General features: G+C 44.7%; 1 protein-coding gene across 1 annotated transcript in view; it reads left to right on the top strand.

Annotated features, from left to right (window-relative positions):
• The window catches only part of Nln (neurolysin), a 99,447-nt gene that overhangs the window by 73,856 nt on the left and 6,220 nt on the right, over window positions 1-19,371 (top strand). The window contains exons 10-12 of the mRNA XM_036207285.1: window positions 8,556-8,742; window positions 9,070-9,198; window positions 10,388-10,524. Coding sequence (XP_036063178.1) covers window positions 8,556-8,742; window positions 9,070-9,198; window positions 10,388-10,524 — 453 coding nt within the window. The remainder of the gene's footprint in view (window positions 1-8,555; window positions 8,743-9,069; window positions 9,199-10,387; window positions 10,525-19,371) is intronic.

The raw sequence follows: 19,371 nt of genomic DNA, 5'->3' as shown, positions 1-19,371 counted from the left end.
AAAACAGGTCAGAGCAAGCCATAGCAGAAGCTGGGCGGTGGTAGTGCACGCCTTTAATCCCAGCACTTGGGAGGCAGAGCTAGCGGGATCTCTGAGTTCAAGGCCACTATAGAAACACCTAGGCATGGTGACACAGCCTTTAATCCCAGAAACCCAGCCTTTAATCCCAGGGAGTGGGGGCAGAAAGAGAAAGGTATATAAGGCGTGAGGACCAGGAACTAGGTTGGTTAAGCATTTGGCTGGTTAAGCGTTCAGGCTTTGGAGCAGCACAGTTCAGCTGAGAGCCATTGGGATGAGGACTCAGAAGCTTCCAGCCTGAGGAAACAGGATCACCTGAGGAACTAGCAAGGTGAGGTAGCTGTGGCTTGTTCTGCATCTCTGATCTTCCAGCATTCACCCCAATAACTGGCCTCAGGTTTGATTTCATTAATAAGAATACTTAAGATTCCAACTACAATTAATACTTCTGAATTTTCCATACATGTGCACTAGATTGGTTTTAAGATATGGCACCTCAGTGTTTGGGTTCTGCACTGTGGCAGCCCAGAGAGGAAATGACCAGAGGAGCTCAGTGGAGCTTGTCGTGGTAACATTTAAATGTGTGTGCAGGAACTTCCAGTTTTCAGGCATGTGGATGCCCTAGTTCACAGTTTGCCGTGTTGTCATCAGGGACTTGGTTTCACCATGTTTTCTTGTGTTTACACTGCCAGGTCAGTAATTTGAAAGATAGCAATCAGGAGAGGCACCGCCAGTCTCTGTTCCTCTTTCATGGTGTGTACTCTCTGTAAGCCCTGGCCTTTTGAACTTCTGCAGAATGGAAGAGTAATACTTCTCACCAGATTCCATTCCTGCTGATGTCTTTGTTGGTGGTACATTAAAAGCAGTCATGAGTTTTGAACTATAAAGAAATACTTATGTTAAAGAAACTTCAGAATCACAATAAAGCCTTAATTAAAAGGGATGTATACTGTCAGACAAATTTCAGACCAACAGCATTAGTCTTTTCTAAATATTTGAAGTACATACCACTATAGAGAAACAGACCCTGTCAGGGGAACTCTGGTGTTAGAACAGGACACTGGATTAAAATATGTAGGGCTAGGTTCAATCCCATGTACCCCACCAAAAAAGGAAAGAAAACAAACAAACAAACATGTGATTTGGCCTTTTCAAACCCACTCATTTCTTCATTAATAAAATGGAGGCAAGCCTAGCATGGTGGTGCACACCTTTAATCCCAGCACTCAGTGGGCAGAGCAGGCAGAGCTCTATGAGTTCGAGGCCAGCCTTGTCTACATTATGAGTTCTATGACACCCAAAGCTAAATAGTGAGACCCTGTTTCAAAAAAAAATAAAATAAAATGGAGACAAGGGCCCTTAGGTGTGTCACTGGCATGGTGGGGAAATTAACTATGTTAAAAAGCACATAAAAAAACTAAGAGTCGCATGTGTATTAATACTTTATTTTTATTTATTTTTCTTTGGGGGGGGGCTTTCAAGACATGGTTTCTCTGTGCAGCCCTGGCTGGCCTGGAACTCACAGAGATCTGCCTGCCTCTGCCTCCTGAGTACTGAGTGTTGGGTGCTGGAATTAAAGGCATGCGCCACCACTGCCCGGCTGGCATTTTATTTTTCAATAGAATATTTTTGTTCTTTGATTTTTTTTTTTTTTTTTTTTTACTATTTTTGTAACTTTATGTGTAATTCGATCCTTTTAGGATCAAAACTGAGGAAATGGGGAAGGAAGCAAGAGGAAGCAGAGCAGTAGCCCAAAGGAGACTCTCTTAGATTCAAGAACACTCGTGGCTGCCGGCATCCCCAGGGCTGCGAGTAGAAGTGTGTGGGAAGTGATCGGAAGCATCAGGGCCAGGACTTTTGCCTTGCTCAGATGATCACTGACTACTTCAAAGTTTGACTCCAGAAGCAAGAAAGGCATGAGCTACTTACTGTGCTGGGGTTGGTAGAGGATTCATTTTTAGAAGCATAGGTAGTCTATTCTCCTAACTGACGAGATATAATTACTAGGAGGAAGCCTATGTTTGGTCAGAACAACCCAATCTCAAGACAGGTGCAAATTGGGCAGGCTGAGAAGAAAAACGGAGCTGGGTGAGGTCATACACCTGTATCCCCAGCACTCCGGAGTCTCAGGCGGAAAGATCACAAGTTCAAAGCCAGCGTGGGTTACATAGTGAGTTTGTGACCAGCTCCAGCTGTGTAACAAGCCACTGCCGTAGAAACACAAAAGAGAAGCAAAGCTGCCCAAAACTCCTAAGTGTGCGCCAGCCCAGCACTGTTCCCACCTCAGGGTTCTCTCTCTCAGGTGATTGGCACATTTATTTTCCCCTCTTTGGCAGCCAGCCCAGCATGCTCCAGGCATCTGCTGCCTGCTCTGCCCTCTCGAGCTGTGCGCCAGAGTTAGTGGTGTGGCATGTGGTTGGTTCTCCCACATAGAGGTTCTTCACGGATGGACTTCTTCCTCCTAAGCTACTAGAAGTTCTTCCGGTAACAGCGCAGAGCGCTAATGTCTCATTTCACATTTCCCCATGAACTTTTAGAGTTTGTGACTGAGACATCAGACATGATTTCTTTCAGATTCTCTCTTTTTTTATTGTTTAGATTTTTTTGTTTGTTTGGGGTTTTGGGGGGTTTTGTTTTGGAGGGTTGTTTTTGTTGTTTTTTGGGGGGGTTTTTTGTTTTTTGGTTTTTTTTGTTTTTTGGTTTTTTGAGACAGGGTTTCTCTGTGTAGTTTCGATACCTGTCATGGACTAGCTCTGTAGACCAGGCTAGCCTCAACCTCAGAGATCCACCTGGCTCTGCCTCTGCCTCCAGTGTTGGGATCAAAGGCATGCGCCACCAACACCCTGTGATACTTTGTTTTTTTTAATGTGTATACAAGTGTATACATGTATTTTAGGGTAGAATGAATCCTAACTAGTAACATAAACCAAAATGTGAATGTATATAATATTTATTTGGAAATTTGCTTATTTCTTTTGTTTACTATAATTTCTATATATGCTTTTTTAGCTTTTTAAAAAATTACTTTTATATGTCTGTCATTATGAGTATGGATGCCAGTGGAAGCCAGCAGAGGGCATCAGATCCCTTTGAGCTAGAGTTCTATAAGGTGGTTGTGAACCATTCAGCATGGTACTGGGAACTGAACTTTGGTCTTCTGGAAAAACATTGGAGTCTGCTTAGCTACTGAACCACCTCTCCAGCCCCAGTATTGTTATTTTTTAAATAATTAGAAAAATAATTTTTGTTGTTGTTTTTAAGAAGAATGCTCAGATGATTTTGTTGTTGTTGTTTTTGTTTTTTGTTTTTGTTTTTCAAGACAGGGTTTCTCTGTTTACTTCTGGCTGTCCTGTAACTCACTCTGTAGACTGGGCTGGCCTCGAATTTAGAGATCCGCCTGTCTCTGCTTCCTGAGTGCTGGGATTAAAAGTGTGCACCACAACCCTTCTGCAGATGATTTCTTTAAAATCAGAATTATGGATTATCCCCTGTGTATGATATACAAAGAATTTTAGGATAGAATTCAAAATAAGGGGCTGGAGAGATGGCTCAGAGGTTAAGAGCAGTGGCTGTTCTTCCAGAGGTTCTGAGTTCAATTCCCAGCAACCACCTGGTAGCTCACACCCATCTGTAATGAGATCTGGTGCCTTCTTCTGTCCTGCAGGGAGACATGCAAACAGAACACTGTATACATAATAAATAAATAAATTTTAAAAACTTAGTTTAAAAAAAAAGAATTCAAAATAAGTAGTTAGAATATCTTGAATTTTTAAGATTTAGTTCAAGGACATGAAAGGCAAGAATCTAAAAATTGAAAGTCTAATATTGTCAAGAGACTGAGACAAATAAAATGTTAAGAAGTATTCAAAGAATGTAGAGAGACAGGAAAGGCTGGAAGCTAGGTCAGGTGGAACCTAAAACTATCTTTGAATTACCTGAGTTAGATTCTCCACACAGCGCATTCTTACACCTCAGTACAGACATTAAGCTCTGCTTCCTCTGGGCTTGTGCTGGATTAGGGTCATAGGGTGGTGAGCAGGCTCACTCACAGACCTCAGCATTCGAGTTTAGGTGAAACTTTTATTTATTTTCATATAAAAAGGAGAAGTTTAAATAAGTGCCTACTTAAGACAGTAAAGTGCATTTAATTTATGACATTCAAGACTTCTCCGAATTGTGTATTTTTCCTATGTCCTCAGGTGAGGGTAGGATGCTGACCTAGTGAACTGCAGGAGTGTTGTGAAGAGTAACAAAAGGTGAACTGTGACTCATGTCTGCGTTGTTTCTGTTAGTTTTTCCAGTGATGGCTAGATACATGGGAAGATAAAACTGACCTCTTAGCCATCTAGTAACAGCAAAGTCTAACAGTGGCCACTTGTTGTTAAATGCCCTGTTACATCAACTTCTCCATTAGCGGGAGACTTTCGGTAGATCAGAAAGATTAGGGTATGGACTACATGCTATTAAATCAACAGCAGGTCACTTGGGTCGGCCAAGATCACTTCTCCTGCGGCCTGTCATTTTTCCTAGGTACATACACTGCACTCACAGATTCCAAGAGTTGCCTTTTCTCTGGCGTGGAATTTGTTATCATAAAAATGGTCTGTAGTTGTAACCAGTAAAGGGAACTGGTCTCTTAATTAGACAATAATAACCCATAATACTTTGGCCTTTAAATGTTGCAAAAGCTCACATAACAAATTTAGTTGAGTTTGTGTCATTTTACTTTAGTGTATAAATTTAAAAGTTAATCTCACTGGGCTGTGGTGGTGCACACCTTTAATCCCAGCATTCGGGAGGCAGAGGCAGGCAGATCTCTGTGAGTTTGAGGCCAGTCTGGTCTCCAGAGCGAGTTCCAGGACAGCCAAGGCTACACAGAGAAATCCTGTCTCCAAAAACAAAAAACAAAACAAAAAAGTAATCTCTGTGTCAGCTTTTAAGTCTGTAAAAATGGTGCTCTTGCAGAGGACCCAGGTTCAGTTCCCTGCACCTACTTGGTAGCTCACAACCATCTGTATGTGCTCCAGTTCCAGGAGATACAACCCCCTCTTATAGCCTTCATGTAGTGCATGTACATGCATGCAGGTGAAATACCCATACATATAAAGTAAATCTTTTTCTAAAAAAAAAAAAAAAGAAAGAAAAATCTCATATTTAGGTATCTTCATTCCTCTCAAAAATCTCTATCCAAACAGAAATCTAAGCTAACCTTGTTTTTTAGGCTCTTATGGTCAAAACATTTTCTGCAACAAGCTTGCTCCAATTTGTCCACTGGATTGTTTTGTGGGGTGGCAGAGCATCACTAGCTTTCATACTCCCAAATTATTATTTTCAACATCCCCAAATTGATCATGCTGAGAACCATGTAGAAAATTATAGTTGGGCCTTTTTGTTGGGACCATCAGCTCCCTAATGACACAAACTTCTGTTAATTATGGAAGCTCAGCCGATAGCTTAGGCTTGTTTCTAACTAGCTCTTTTAACTTAATACCATTTCTATTCATCTACGTGCTGCCACATGGCTCATGGCTTTCACCTCTCCTACATGTCTTGCTTCTTCTGCTTCCGGCTGGCAACTCTACCCTTCTTCCCAGTGTCCTCTCTGCCCTGAAAAATCCTGCCTAGCTATTGGCCATTCAGCTTTTTATTAAACCAATCCAAGTGACACATCTTCACAGTGTACAAAAAGATGATTCCACAACAGAGAATTACTTTAGGCAATTCTGTGAAGTGGTGTGGTTGGTAATGTGTGACAGTTAGTCATTCCACAGTCCTGTGCACAAGGCCCTGTCACTGCAGAGCCAAAGTCTCCATTTCCCTGTTTGTGCTGACTGGGATCCTTTGGCTTGGGAGTTTAGTTGTTTGTTGGAAATTGAGCTTTTGAATTTTGTCAGCTTTTTTTGTTCTCATGTGAAAAAAAAAATACTTAAATGATGTTACCCAAAGTGCTCACAGAGACGCAGCATGGCTGACTTTTGGGAAATTGGTAAGCAGGCACGCTATTTTTAGCTTTTACTCCTTCCTTGCAAACATGTCCTTTTGTTCTTTAGAGAACATTGTTGATCTGTTCGTTCGTTGGCAGTGCTCTACAGCAGGCCTCTGGTAGAATACGCCTTCTCTTCTCCACTCTGGTGACCTAACTGTTGACTCTTATTTGTCCAGTTTTAGCTCTAACTCATGAGTTACTCACTTGTTCATGCTTTTTCCTGGATACTGAGCAAACCCTCCCCCACTCCCCATGGTGTATGGGTGCGTGTGTGTGTGTGTGTGTGTGTGTGTGTGTGTGTGTGTGTGTATATGTGTGTGTCAGTCTGTCCGTCTGTCTCTGTCTTTGTGTATGTGTGTCTACATGTACGAATCTGCAGATACTGACTTAGAAATCTTCACACAAGCAAGATTTACAAAGCTTCTAATTCTGTCCTGTATGGTGGGAGCTGATGGCATGATGTCCCCTTGTTTGCACTGTTAGCATTTGCTTAAAAGTTCTGGTTCATACAACTGTGAAGTTAGCGTCTCTGGCTCAGAATAGACAGGTGCAAAGCTTTCTCTTGTGTACCTCAGCTTCCTGCTCAGTATTTAGGAGGAATTCCCCTTTCTTCAGGAACATCTCAAGCGGCACTCTAGTTCTTCACATGAAGGATACATTTGGTAAAGGACTTTTTTTTTTTTTTTAAGATCCCCCTTTCAAAAGATTTCGTCACTTTTGAAATACCCTAATGTAACCCTTTTCTCTGTTTCTCCATACAGTAAGACGCACTAGACTAGAGCATTCTTGTTACGATTTTAAGGTGTGGACTCGGGTTCTAGTCCTGCTTCTGCTATCCATCTCTACTTCAGTTTCCTTATTTCACCAGTGGAAGCACTAGGACTCAACATCATACGGCGATGTGGGGACATGCTCATGTGTGTGCAAGTGCACATTTGTACACCTAGGTGTGGAAGCCAGAGGTCAACCTCTGGTTTTGTCCCCCAGCAGTCGTCCATCTTATTTTGAGACAGTTTCTCCCTGACACCTGAGACTCTCCAATTAGGCTAGGCTGGCTGGCTAGCAAGACTCTCCTCTTTCCGCCTCCCACGTGCTGGGATCATGAGTGTGTGTGCCATCACCACACCTGCCTGTTTATGATGCTGGTGGTGCTGGTGAGCAAATTTAGATCCTTGTGTTTATGCAGTGGAAATCTTACCACATGAACTATCTCCTGAGCTTCTTGGTTTAAATCATATCATCATAATGCCTGCCACGGGAAAGCTTTCTCTGGGTACTGGCTGTTATAATACTGCATTAGATTGTTTTACCCATAATGTGGATGTAATCTTAAAATGTCATGTTCCAGAAAGAGGCAAAATATTCTTTTTTTTTAGGGATCTTTGCCTCTTTCCTCGTACAAATTTGGGGGGAGGGGACGTCCTCAACAGAGGTCCCCTAATCCCAGTACCTACTGAAGTGTTTCCCTCAGACCTCCTGCTTTACAGCCCTCCCTATCTAGAATTCAGCACAATTATAATGTGAAGTCAAGCAAAGCATGTTTTTGCACAGAGAGGAAGGCAGAGTGTGCCGTCATTTTGACATCTGTGCCTGTGCCCTGGGCCAAAAGCAGAATGGTTATACACTGATGATTCGGCACCCCATCTGCTGCCTTCTCCGTGGCTAAGTCCTCTGCCAGCCCCCTCCTTGTAGAGCCCGGGGTGATGAAGCCTGGGAGAGTGCTGGAGTGTGAGGACCAAGGCGCAGGGAGACAGGAGGGCCTCACCCACATGACGCTGTGGGGTCAGCACTAGCTCTTCTCCCTTGCCGCTAACGGTTTGCAAGTGTTCTGTGTATGGTGTGGTGGTTAAAAACAGTAGCCTGAAAAAAGGGAGTGAAAACAAGCCACTGGACTGTTCTGAGAAATCTCTTTCCCTTGGAAGCTTTTACATCTGACTCAAGAGTGTTTGAAACTCGGGTTCTAGAACTCTCAGCCCAGGCCCCCTGAGTGAGTCCCTCTTTCCGCCTCAGAGCTTTTGTGTACGGCTTCTTTCTGTTCACATTGACTCACCCACTTGCAACTCATTTGCAGGCCTCCTTTCCAGGCCACTGGCTGCTTTTCTCTACTTGATCTGAGAGGTCCAGCTCAGGCTTCCCGCAGCATGGCAAACATCTCACACACACACACACACACACACACACACACACACACACACACACACATCAGTCTGGAATGTTGTGACTTAACTCTTGGACTGATTTGAACTTGAGCAGTTGAGCAACAGTGGTGAGTGCCCAGAGAGGCATGTATTGAGTAAACAAGAGTAACCAACTCCGAGGAGGAGCCGGGGAGAAACTCTATCCTGGAAAGCGTTTGCCTTCCCCCCCAGCCCCCAGCTGGGGTCAGCCTCACACATAGTAGACAGCCCTCTGCCACTGACCCACGTACACTACGTCCAACAAAACGGATTCTGCCTTCAGTTGTGGTGGGCCTCGGTTTTACTTTGTGTAATTTGTTGCATGTATAGTTGTACTCAGTGCTTTTAAAACTACTTTCGTGTTTGCTTTCTAGACTGACTTGGCACGATTTAGCGGAACAAATGTGGAAACCGACTTTGTAGAGGTCCCATCACAAATGCTTGAAAACTGGGTGTGGGACATTGAATCCCTACGGAAACTGTCGAGACATTACAAAGATGGAAGCCCTATCACAGATGAGCTGCTTGAGAAGCTCGTCGCTTCTCGACTGGTCAACACAGGTATGAGTCAACATGTTGCAGAAGGAAAACATGCAGTGGTTGTTTAGTGCGAAACCCCTGGCCGCCCCTCGGCCAGGCGTATTTTTTACTTTAATAAGGTACCCCAGGAGTACTGGTGCATGGAGGGAGGAACACTTGAGTGTGTTGACATGGACATGCCTGGGACTGTCTGCGGGAGACGTCTCCTACGTCTTAGATGGCCGGGCTGCTGGTTCACCTTGCTACCCTTTTGTGATGAGTGGTACTGGACCCAGTTTTCAAATCTGTGGTATCGGAACACATAGTTCTCTCTCCAACGCATTGTTCAAACACTCTTAACCTCATCAGGTCTTCTGACCCTGCGCCAGATTGTCTTGAGCAAAGTTGATCAGTCTCTCCATACCAATGCGTCGCTGGATGCCGCGAGTGAATATGCCAGATACTGCACCGAGATTTTAGGAGTTGCAGCCACGCCAGGTATGAAGCGTTAGCGCCTGAGTTCCTTTTTCCTCTGAAACCTAAGTGTCCTTAACCTCCAGGTGGGTGGGGCTCCTCAAACCTCGTTTCATTCCTTTCTGCTCTCGGTAATGAGACCATAGCTTTCAGATAAGCGCACTGCCTTAGGAGTTGTCCTGTCCAAGTGTGCTTGAAGGAGAGGTGGCTCCAGAGTCACAGCATTTCAGTGTAATCAGGCGTGAGCAATTGGCCTCCGCCCCAGAGCACAGCCATTCCCGTTTGGCAGCACCTGCCGGGCCCTTCCTCCCTGTGTGCACCAAGACTTCCCTGTGATTGTCAGTGAGAAGTTGGCAGAAGGCGCATTTCAGGGGGAAGCAGGAACCCCCTTCACTTCTGAGTCTAATGCCAGCTCAAGCTTCAGATTGGCCATTTCTAACTTGATACTTACAGTGTTAGTTAGAATGTGAGTCTGAACTTACATGTTACTTTTAAGCCAGCTAATATGTATGCATTTGGACAGGGACTACACAGTAAACCTTTTCACCGAGGAAATTGTTGCTAAAATGAATCAGACACAGTTACGGAGGATAATAAGATAAGAGGGACCACTGAGTCATCTAAGTCTCACTTCCTGATCTGTTCCTTGTAAACCGAGGAACAACATTGTGTCTCTGACAGAACTCTCCTTAAGGCAGCCCTGTGTAGACTCACTTGGTAAATCTTTTTTCAAAACACTTCATTTCCAGAAATTACCAACCTACACAAATGCCATTTTATTTAGAGTCATCTTGGATATTAAGAAGTGTGGTGGGGGGCTGGGTTTGTAACTTAGCGTTGGAGTGCTTGTCTAGCATGTGCTAGGCTGAGTTTGATTCCCAGCTCCTGGTTTGCAGGGGTGGAGGCGGGTAGGGGCGTGGCTTCGAACAAAAAGTAGGGTTACTTGTAGAGTATTTTCAAGGCACATTGGCGTCTAAGGTCTGATTTCCCCTTTGAGACACTGACAGGTGTGGACAGCGCTTCGGAAACTGTTGTTAGGCATTCCAAGTTGACAGGCTTGTAAACATCTTGGCCAAGGGTACACACCAGCCAGTGAGACGCTATCGTCCATTCACTCTCCTCACAGCTGGGCTCCGCAAGGCAAACTAGCTAGCTCATAACCTGATTAATTAGCATTTGCCATCATACTGATTGAAATGTATCTTTTTTTAAGGCACAAATATGCCAGCTACTTTTGGACATTTGGCAGGAGGATATGATGGCCAGTATTATGGGTATCTTTGGAGTGAAGTCTTTTCCATGGACATGTTTTACAGCTGTTTTAAGAAAGAAGGGATCATGAATCCAGAGGTATGGTATGGCTTTTTACTCCCTGTGTTAATTGTGTGGTTGCTCTCTCTCCTTTAGCTTCGAGTGTAAAACACTTATAATAGCTAGAGAAGGAGACGTGGCAGCAGCTTTTAACTTTAAGGCCTGGCATCTTCTCAAATCATCATACATCATTAAGTTTCAGTGTACAAGTGATTAACTCTTAATTCTATAGGTTAAAAAAAAACCTACTGCACTTTCTTGCTTATTAACATTCCAGTATATTGCATAATTAAAAATTCAAAGCCTTGTTTATGCACTTGAGAGTTTATAGCTACTAGTTTTGACATGTGCTATGCAGTGTTTCTGTTTTATAAGAGGTTGAGAAAGAAAGGTAAACTTCTTCCTGATGTAAATAGTCTCTGTGTTCTGATATTCTTTACAGCTTTCTTTGTACATATTCTGTGGGAGGCGCCCTTTGTCTGTGGCCGGTGTACTCCACCTACTGCACAGTCTGTAACCTAAGTGCCTTGGGGTAACTGAAGCTGCTTCATTAATCTGAGCTGCCGTACCTCCCCCTGCACAGGGAGGCACAGTGAGGTGACCACCCGCCAGGTGGCTGCCCGCCAAGCCTCCCTGTTACAGACCCCAGCCTCCCTGCTCATCCAAGACTCGACTGTCAATTATGTCTAAGGCTGGTCTATTTCCAGCGTGTTTCCAAGTTCTGTTTGGTTCAGAAATTAGAACAAATTACCCCAATCAAACTCACGATGCTTATTTCAATCAGCCGGCTTGTTCTTGGGGCTTTTGTTTCTAGACTCAGTCGTGCCTCTCTGCATACATAGTGAAATATATATTTTAGGGGCCCGTTTCCTCCCTGTTTCTCCCTCCAGAAAATACCTCCAGGCTAACCGTACTATTTATTATTAATCCCAAGCATTTCTCCTCATCCCACTCACCCAGCGGCTCTCTTTAAACTTCCATCTATGACCCACCTAGCCCCAACAGTTTGATACTGACTCGTATTGAATATTCTAACTTCTGCATGACTTCCAGCATGTGTGAAGCTCTTATTCCCCCGCCTTCCCACGTGGAGATGGTGCCCTCCCCAGGGTCCTCTGGGTGCTGGCTAGCCTGAACTGATCATTCAGTGTTCTTCTCCCCGTTCCCTTTATTGACTTCTTTCAGTCCCCCCAGCCTCTCAGTAAATTCACCTTTCCCTCTCTTCCCTGTTACCCCATCCCCAAGTCTAATTGTCTAATGCAAGGAGGCATCAAATTCATGAACCTCCTGCCTCATCTTCCTTGGCTTTGGGGTTTACAGGCATGTATCTCTGTACCCAATCCAAGTTTCCCCTTTGTTAGGAAAGCTGAGCCGGGAATGTGGCTCAGAAATAAAGGGTGTTCTCTTAGCTCTGCCCACCTTCACCCATTTATTGTTTCTGAGCCTTCCGCTTTAAATATATGTCTGGCTTAAGCCAAGAATGGCAGCACACACCTGGAATCCCAGCGCTTGGGAGGTAGAGGCAGGAGGATCAAGAGTTTAAGGTCATCTTTGCCTACATAACAAGTTCAAGATTAGTCTGAGTCTCATGAGACCTTGTTTCAAAACAAAGTATGCTTTTAAAAAAAAAAATCTGTGCCTCTTAAAAATCATTCTGTTCCTTAAAAGATCCCACTTAAAAGGCTACTCATGGGGCTGAAAAGGTGACTCAGTGGTTAAGAGCATGTGTTGCTCTTATAGAGGACCCAGGTTTGGTTCCCAGCACATACTTAATGGTTCGTAACCATCTGCAACTCTGGTTCCAGGGACTCCAACACCCTCTTCTGACTTCTGCAAGCACCAGGCACGCATGTGCTACACATCCATGCAAACAGGCAAAACACTCACACTCATAAATAGTCTAAAATTATTTTCCACCAGCCACTCTTATGAACTCTTAAAGATTATCCAACCAGAGTGACCTCCTCCCATCTTCCTAACAAAACTGAGCTTGGGCATGTGAAAAAGGCTTTGATAAACTTTAGCTTATGTCTGGATTGTTTGGAACAAGCTATTACATAAAATGAAAATATTCTTTATAAAGGATTTTACACAATATTCTTAAAATATGGTTAGGACAAAAGCACACCAAAATGCTGATGATGCAGGCGGTGACATTCCTCTTCTTTTCATGGAACTGTTCCTTGTAACACAAATTGCTAAATGGTCTTGTTAATAAAAAAAACTTGGAGCTAGATATTGGGGTTAAAACCAGTTTGTGTTACAGTTTCTCACTTTACATAGTTCACAGATTGGTATAGAACTCAGAACACAATAGGTTGTTGGGGGATGTTTGGGGAAAGGTTTTTAGTGTTTTTTAAGACAGTTTTGCTATGTAACCCCAGCTGGCCTCAAACTAATAGCAATTCTCCTGCCTCAGCTTCCTGAGTGCTAGGGTTACAAGCGTGCACTACCAAGCCCGGCAGAAAATGTCTCAAGGAGAGGGGAAGTAGGCTGGGAAAGGTCCAAGTGTGACCCACTTCTGGCTGCTATTGCTTGGGAGGCTTCCTGGTGTAAGCATACACTCCCTGAGTTGAGCCCACATCTGTAATTCCACTCATCTGGCTACATCTCAGCCCCTCCCTCTTCCAGCTGTCAAAGCGGCAGCCACATTGGAGAGCCCAGTGGATTTCAGACTGCATGCACATCCTCCAGAAGCAACCGTGCCATCAGGTCTCTCTGTGCTTATTCTCAAGCTCTGGAGTTTGGCAGGCAGCCAGGCTGCTCTTCATTAGGCGAAGACAGAAGTGAACTTGGAGAAAAAAGATCCCAACGAGGTGGAGCTGCTCCCTTGGATGTTAGAAAGGCCGTCCAGCGCCACTGTGTTTGTGGACGCTGTGGCGTTACGCGGTGGTAATCTACTCCTTGTGAAAGGAGGCTGCTTTGAATTTAACCTTCCTTTTCCCTTTCCTTTCCAATGCTGTGAAGAATCCTGTCATCCATCTGGCACTGCCCTGCTATCACAAACCTGGCTCCAGAAGCCAAGGAGAGGCCCCACACACCTACCCTCGCACTCTTCACTGCATGTGCACATTCTAGAACCCACTCTTCCAACAGCCATTGGATTCCTCCCTGTAGTGAATGCTGTTTGTTTTTGTAGGGTTGCTTTGCTTTGTTTTGTTTTACAAATATTTACTCTAGCACCTGACTTTCAGAATACAAATATTTATCAAAAATTCAAAATTCTTGGCACGATAATCCTGTCCTATGAAAAAGCTTCCATTGTTCCTACAACTGTGCAAAGATAAACAGAAAGAGAAGTACTGTTCTTCAGCACAGTGAACCGGGCACTGCTTGTTTTGTGTGTGAGCTCAGTCTTCCCATTGCCAGCTCTGCAGAAGGTGACCTTACCTGGGCTGTGTTGCCTTCACACATAGATGCTGGTTACGAAAGCAGAGTAACAATAGGAATTTTTATAGTAGAAAGCAATGCTCCACTTGGTCTGAAGTCATGGGAACCATCCATCACAGGCTGTCAGGTAAACTGTTGGCTCAAGGCCTCACACTCCCCAGCATGTTTGGAGCATTTTGAGAAGGTAGCAGGATGTATAAGGACTCAGCCCAAGCTCCGGAGAGGCTGGGTCAAGAGACCACATTGGTCACACTCTACAGAAGCACATCTCCAGGCTTTCTCTTGAACATCTGCTGTCCTACAAAGCCCAGGGTCTGCTCTGAGCACTATCTCATACCCTGGTGAGCAGAACAGTAGAGGGCATACTGCTCACTGGGAGACCAGACACGGGAGGGTCACATGTCAACCTGCAACCTTCTAATGGCCAAACTGCGGCGGCAGTGACTCTTCATGGTGCAGTCATCTTCCTGCTGCTCTGGAACCTCTCTCCGAGTGTTAGAATTGGCCACTTTCTTGTCATAGACCCCAACTCTGCTACCCAGGTTTTCTCTGTCGCTCTTCATATTAATCTTTCTAATAAGTAAACACCACATTTTAGCTACTTAATTACCTTATTTAGTTGTCCCTAAACTCAGGCTTGGGAGGTGGTTCAATTGGTAAAAATCTTTGCCTTGCAAGCATGGGGACATGAGTCGGCATTTCCAGCACCTACATAAAAGCCAGGCACAAGAACCCACACCTAACCCACCACTGAAGACAAAGGCAGATGGATCCATAAAACTCACTGGCCAACTAACTAGTGAGTTCCAGGGTTAGTGAGAAACCTGCTTCAAATACTAAGGAAGATAGAGAGGGACTGATGAAGACATCCAACACTGACCTCTAACTTACACACATGCAACACACACAGTACACTCACACATGCAGAACACACACACACACACACACACAGGCTCTCACATTTATGTTTTCATATACACGTACGTACGTACAGAAACACATAACATGCACACACATGCAAACCATCTCACTTCTGCCCTCATACACATGTACACATAGAGGAGAACACACACACACACATCTGTTCTAGTAGAACATGGAGAAGCCATCTCGCCAGATGTAACTTCTCTGGCCCTGACAAGCTGTCTTAGTAACAGTGGGAGAGCTGCTTGGGTTAATGCCCCTCAGCCAGCTCTGGTTCTCTTCCAGGATGTCTTAAAGTTCACTAAATGTAATTTCAAAATCCAGCCCCTAATCACAGGGTTGAAAAAAGGGAAGCATTTTAACTAGGACCGTCTTTTTAATAAGGCGACTTCTTCGTGGGAAAATTTCCTAAGAGGTAATGGACATTGGACTCAAAGGCTGTTTATATTGTTCAGCCAGAATAGTCTGTCTGTCTTCGAGAGAAATTTCTAAGCTTTGTTTCTTGCATCAGAAGGAGAAGCACAACCAGGTGTTGCTGCAGAAAGAAATACTGAAAAAACAAGACTGTCTGATTTAACTGTTGGTTTTCAGTCTATGGAGTCACAGGAAGCCCTTACATGCAGCAACATACACGGAAACAGGAAGACTTGTGTTTGAATTGGAAAAGGATTGCTTTCGGAGAATTGAATGATTAAGAATGCCAGGACCCTCAGGAGAGGATCTTGGGCTCAGTCCTGAAAGGACTGAGAAGGAGAAGGTGGAGTTTTCCCCCTGGGTCTCCCTCACTAACAGATCCACTTCTCTCCCCTCTGGCTCATCCTGCACTCCTGTGCAGCCACAGAGTTTTGTTCAATCTGACCCTTTAACAGCCTCGATTCACCTGATAGGAGAGACCAAGGAAAGAGATGGGACTGGTTTTTGTTTTTTGTTTCCTGAGACAGAGTCTGACTGTGCACATCCTAGGACAGCCTTCCGAAGGCTGAGGTTACAGCCATGTGCCTCTGCACTCAGCAGGTTTCTTCTCAAATATTTGCAAGTACAGACTCCCAAGTCTTGAATCCCAGCCAATCCAGACAGTCATTCTTTTGTCTTTGGGAGGAGTCTAGGAATTGAACTTAGGACCTCCTATGTGCTAGGTAAGCACTCCACCACTGGACTACAGGGCTATACCACCAAGCTGGATTGTAAGTTGTCCAGTCTAACGTTGACACTCAATTTTGTAGCCCAGGAAGGCCTTGAAATTGTGATCCCCCTGCTTCAGCCTCCCAAAGAACTGGGATTGAGTGCCTGTGCTACTGGACCTGGCTTTCTTTGTTTTTTTTAAATGGTCTTCATTGTGTTTCCACTGGAGCCTTAATACCCGATATTTCATTTTGAGACTGGGCTCCCTGTGTAGTCCAGGCTAGCCTCTATTAGACTCTCCATCTCCCTACCTCAGCCTTCCAGTTACTGGGATTACAGGTGTGGATCACCATGCCCAGTGCCTAATTATGTAATTCTTATCTCCCTTTCTAGGTCAGAAGACTCACTCACACACATTCTCTCTCTCTCTCTCTCTCTCTCTCTCTCTCTCTCTCTCTCTCTCTCTCTCTCGTAAAAGAGATTGTTTTATTCCCCTTTGCATTCTCCTCTACCTTAAAGTTGTAGGTATCTTGGACCTTGCTCTTGGTTCCACCCTCTCAAACACACTGCTCCCAGTACGTTTCTCCCTGGCCCGGCACTGTCCATTCCCTCTCTGTCTTTAGGCGTGGAGGGTGGTGTGAGCTTTCCGGCCGAGCTCTTCAGGTTCTGCCCGTCTCTCCTACCTATCTCCTGACCCTCAGCACCAGCCCTCCTCTCTCCCAGCTTGCCTCTTGTCACAGGCATTGTGGTTTTCTCACACACACATCACCCCACCCTCAGAAAACACAAAAGGTGTGCCACAGGCAGAGTACTGGCGGCTGTGAAACATCTCAAAGTCCACTTTGCAGATGAATGGGGGAGTGTGCCAGGCGCCCCGATGTCCTCACCTGTCCTGGGCAGGGCACGCACCCTGCTCCACACTGGGAAGCCATGAGAAAGCTGCCGTGTATGCTGCCTCCAGGATAGAAAGCTAGTGGAAGTCAGTCCACTCTGCTTCCCCTGTTCTCATTACTGATAGATGATGAGCATCCTGCACAGTATAATTACATTTGCCATTAAAATGTTACCTCAAAGGGTTTGTATTCTTGCGTACAATGAGGGCCTTCTCTCTCTCTCTCTCTCTCTCTCTCTCTCTCTCTCTCTCTCTCTCTCTCTCTCCTAATATTCTCCCTCACTGAGAGTGGAGGTGAGGTCTCTTGGGCTTCCTTCTAGCCTTGCTAGAAGACAGAAGTGATTTTCAGGAAATGTCAAAGCAAGAATGCAGTTACTTCCCTGAACATAGATAAGCAAGTGCTCTTAGGGGTGTAGGGGAGGCAGGGATAAGAGTTACCAATCCCACTGTGTGTCTAATAGCCTGACAAATGTAAGGACAGCTTATTCCCATTTTACAGATAAGGAGACCATGGCCAAGAACTGTGTGGCCAATGTATCACACAGTTTAGGCCTGGGCCTGACTCCAGAGCCCTTAGCCTTGCCTCGGAAATCCCCAGGGTTAGAAAAGGCTTGCACAGTGCCAAAGGGGACGAGCTGCTCTTGGAGTATTCTCAACCTCAGTGGAGACTGATTGATTTGCCTTCATAGGAGAACAGATAGGATCTGACTCTGCCTTAGAGGTCCTCTTCCTGCCTTCCTGACAGTTCAAGTTTCTTTATTGTGTAAACACCATTGAATGGCTAAAGGCCAACATTCCTTCCACCTGTGGCAGATTTGCCCAACTGTGCTTCTCAACAGACTCGCTTAGCTGCTGGGTTTTTGTTGGTGGTGGTGGTTTTGTTTTTTGTTTTTTGTTTTTGTTTTTTAACAAAAGCTAGATCCTATTACCAAAGTGACTCTTAAACTCTCAAAGCTTCATTGCAAGGGAAATGGAACTATTAAAAGACCATTGCTTTATAATTGAGGAAATTGAATCAGCTTGTTTGGAGGCCTAAGCAGAGGAGGGTTGAGCTGTACCAAGCCCTATGTTCTGAGACTAAGCAGTGCCCTGCTCTGACGTGGCTCTGCAGGCAGCAGGCCTGCACCAGCTCTTCACCTCACTGTAGACATCCCCAATGACGCCTCTGACTTCCCTCTGAACTTGTCCACCAGGTTTACAGCAGCTGGTGGAGAACTTTGTCAGTGTTACATCGTGCGCTATGTCTTAATGTCCTGTTCTTTTTTATTCTTTTTCTGTAACATTTGAAGTACAAATGCCTTAGTTTTTTGTTTGTTTGTTTTTGTTGTTTTTGAGGCTGTCCTGAAACGTGCTGTGTAGAGCAAGCTGGCTTCAAACTCAGATATCTGCCTGATTGTGCTAGGATCAAAGGAATAGTATATATAATATGCAGAGCTTGAAAATGGAATGTCTGTGAAAAAATACTAATTATTGCCGGGGGGGGGGGGGGGGGGGGGGGGGACCTGTAATCTCAGTGCTTGGTAGGCTGAGGCAGGAGCTAAGAGTCGCAGACCAGGTTACACTGTATAGTTCCTGTCTCAAAAATAACAACAACAACAATAATAATAATAATGGGCAGTTGGAGATGTAGGTCAGGTGGGTAAGTGCTTGTCTAGCATCCAGAGACTCTTGAATCTAATCCCAAGAACTGCATAAGCCAGGCATAGTGTTAATGCTTGTCATCTCGAGAGTCGTCATTATAGAGGTTGGGGTAGATACCTAAGGATTCTTTATACTGTTCTCTCTACTATTAATATATATATATTGTTTTCCTTAATACAAGCTTTTAAATATTTTCATAATTCTCTAAAACCAGCTTCTGTTGTCTATGCTTTTTCCAAACTGCTATGTCCAAAGAGAAGACTTTCCTTCTCCAGACACCAGTCTGAGACTGCAACGCTGTGAGCAGTGGGGAAGGTGTCGCATGAATCCTAAAGGTCGTATAATAAAAACTCAGAGCCAGATATTGGGGTAAACGCTGACAGACCAGAGAGACAAAGGAACAAGCCACTAGAGAAACTTTCTCACCAGTACCAACTCCTCAGGCCTTCCGGAAGGGAGGCAGGATCCTGTCTCCACTAATCCTCTGACTGAATGTCTCTGAGTCCTCCGCCAAAAGGCTTCTAGTTACTGTCTCCTCACACCTTATATGCCTTTCTCTGCCCAGCCATTTCACTTCCTTCCTAGTGCTGGATTAATGCCGTGTGTGCTTCCCAAATACTGGTAACAAAGGCACGAGATATGAAGTGCTGGGATTAAAGGTGTGTGCCACCACTGCCTGGCTCTGTTTCTCTCCTAAACTATAAATCTTGAAGTTCAGTGTGGCTTTGAACTCACAGAGATCCAGATGGATCTCTGCCTCCTGGGTGCTAGGATTAAAAGTGTATGCCACCACTGCCTGATATCTATGTTTAATCTATATGGCTTGTTCTGATCTTTAGGTAATTTTTATTAGGGTATACAGTATATCATCACAGGAAGGGGAGTGTGTGTGGACTTGGAGCTCTGATGTGTTTCCA

The sequence above is a fragment of the Onychomys torridus genome, chromosome 15 (assembly GCF_903995425.1).
Source record: "Onychomys torridus chromosome 15, mOncTor1.1, whole genome shotgun sequence".
Taxonomy (NCBI): Eukaryota; Metazoa; Chordata; class Mammalia; order Rodentia; family Cricetidae; genus Onychomys; species Onychomys torridus.
The sequence above is the reverse complement of the archived record's forward strand: the minus strand, read 5'-3'. Positions and strand labels throughout refer to the sequence as shown.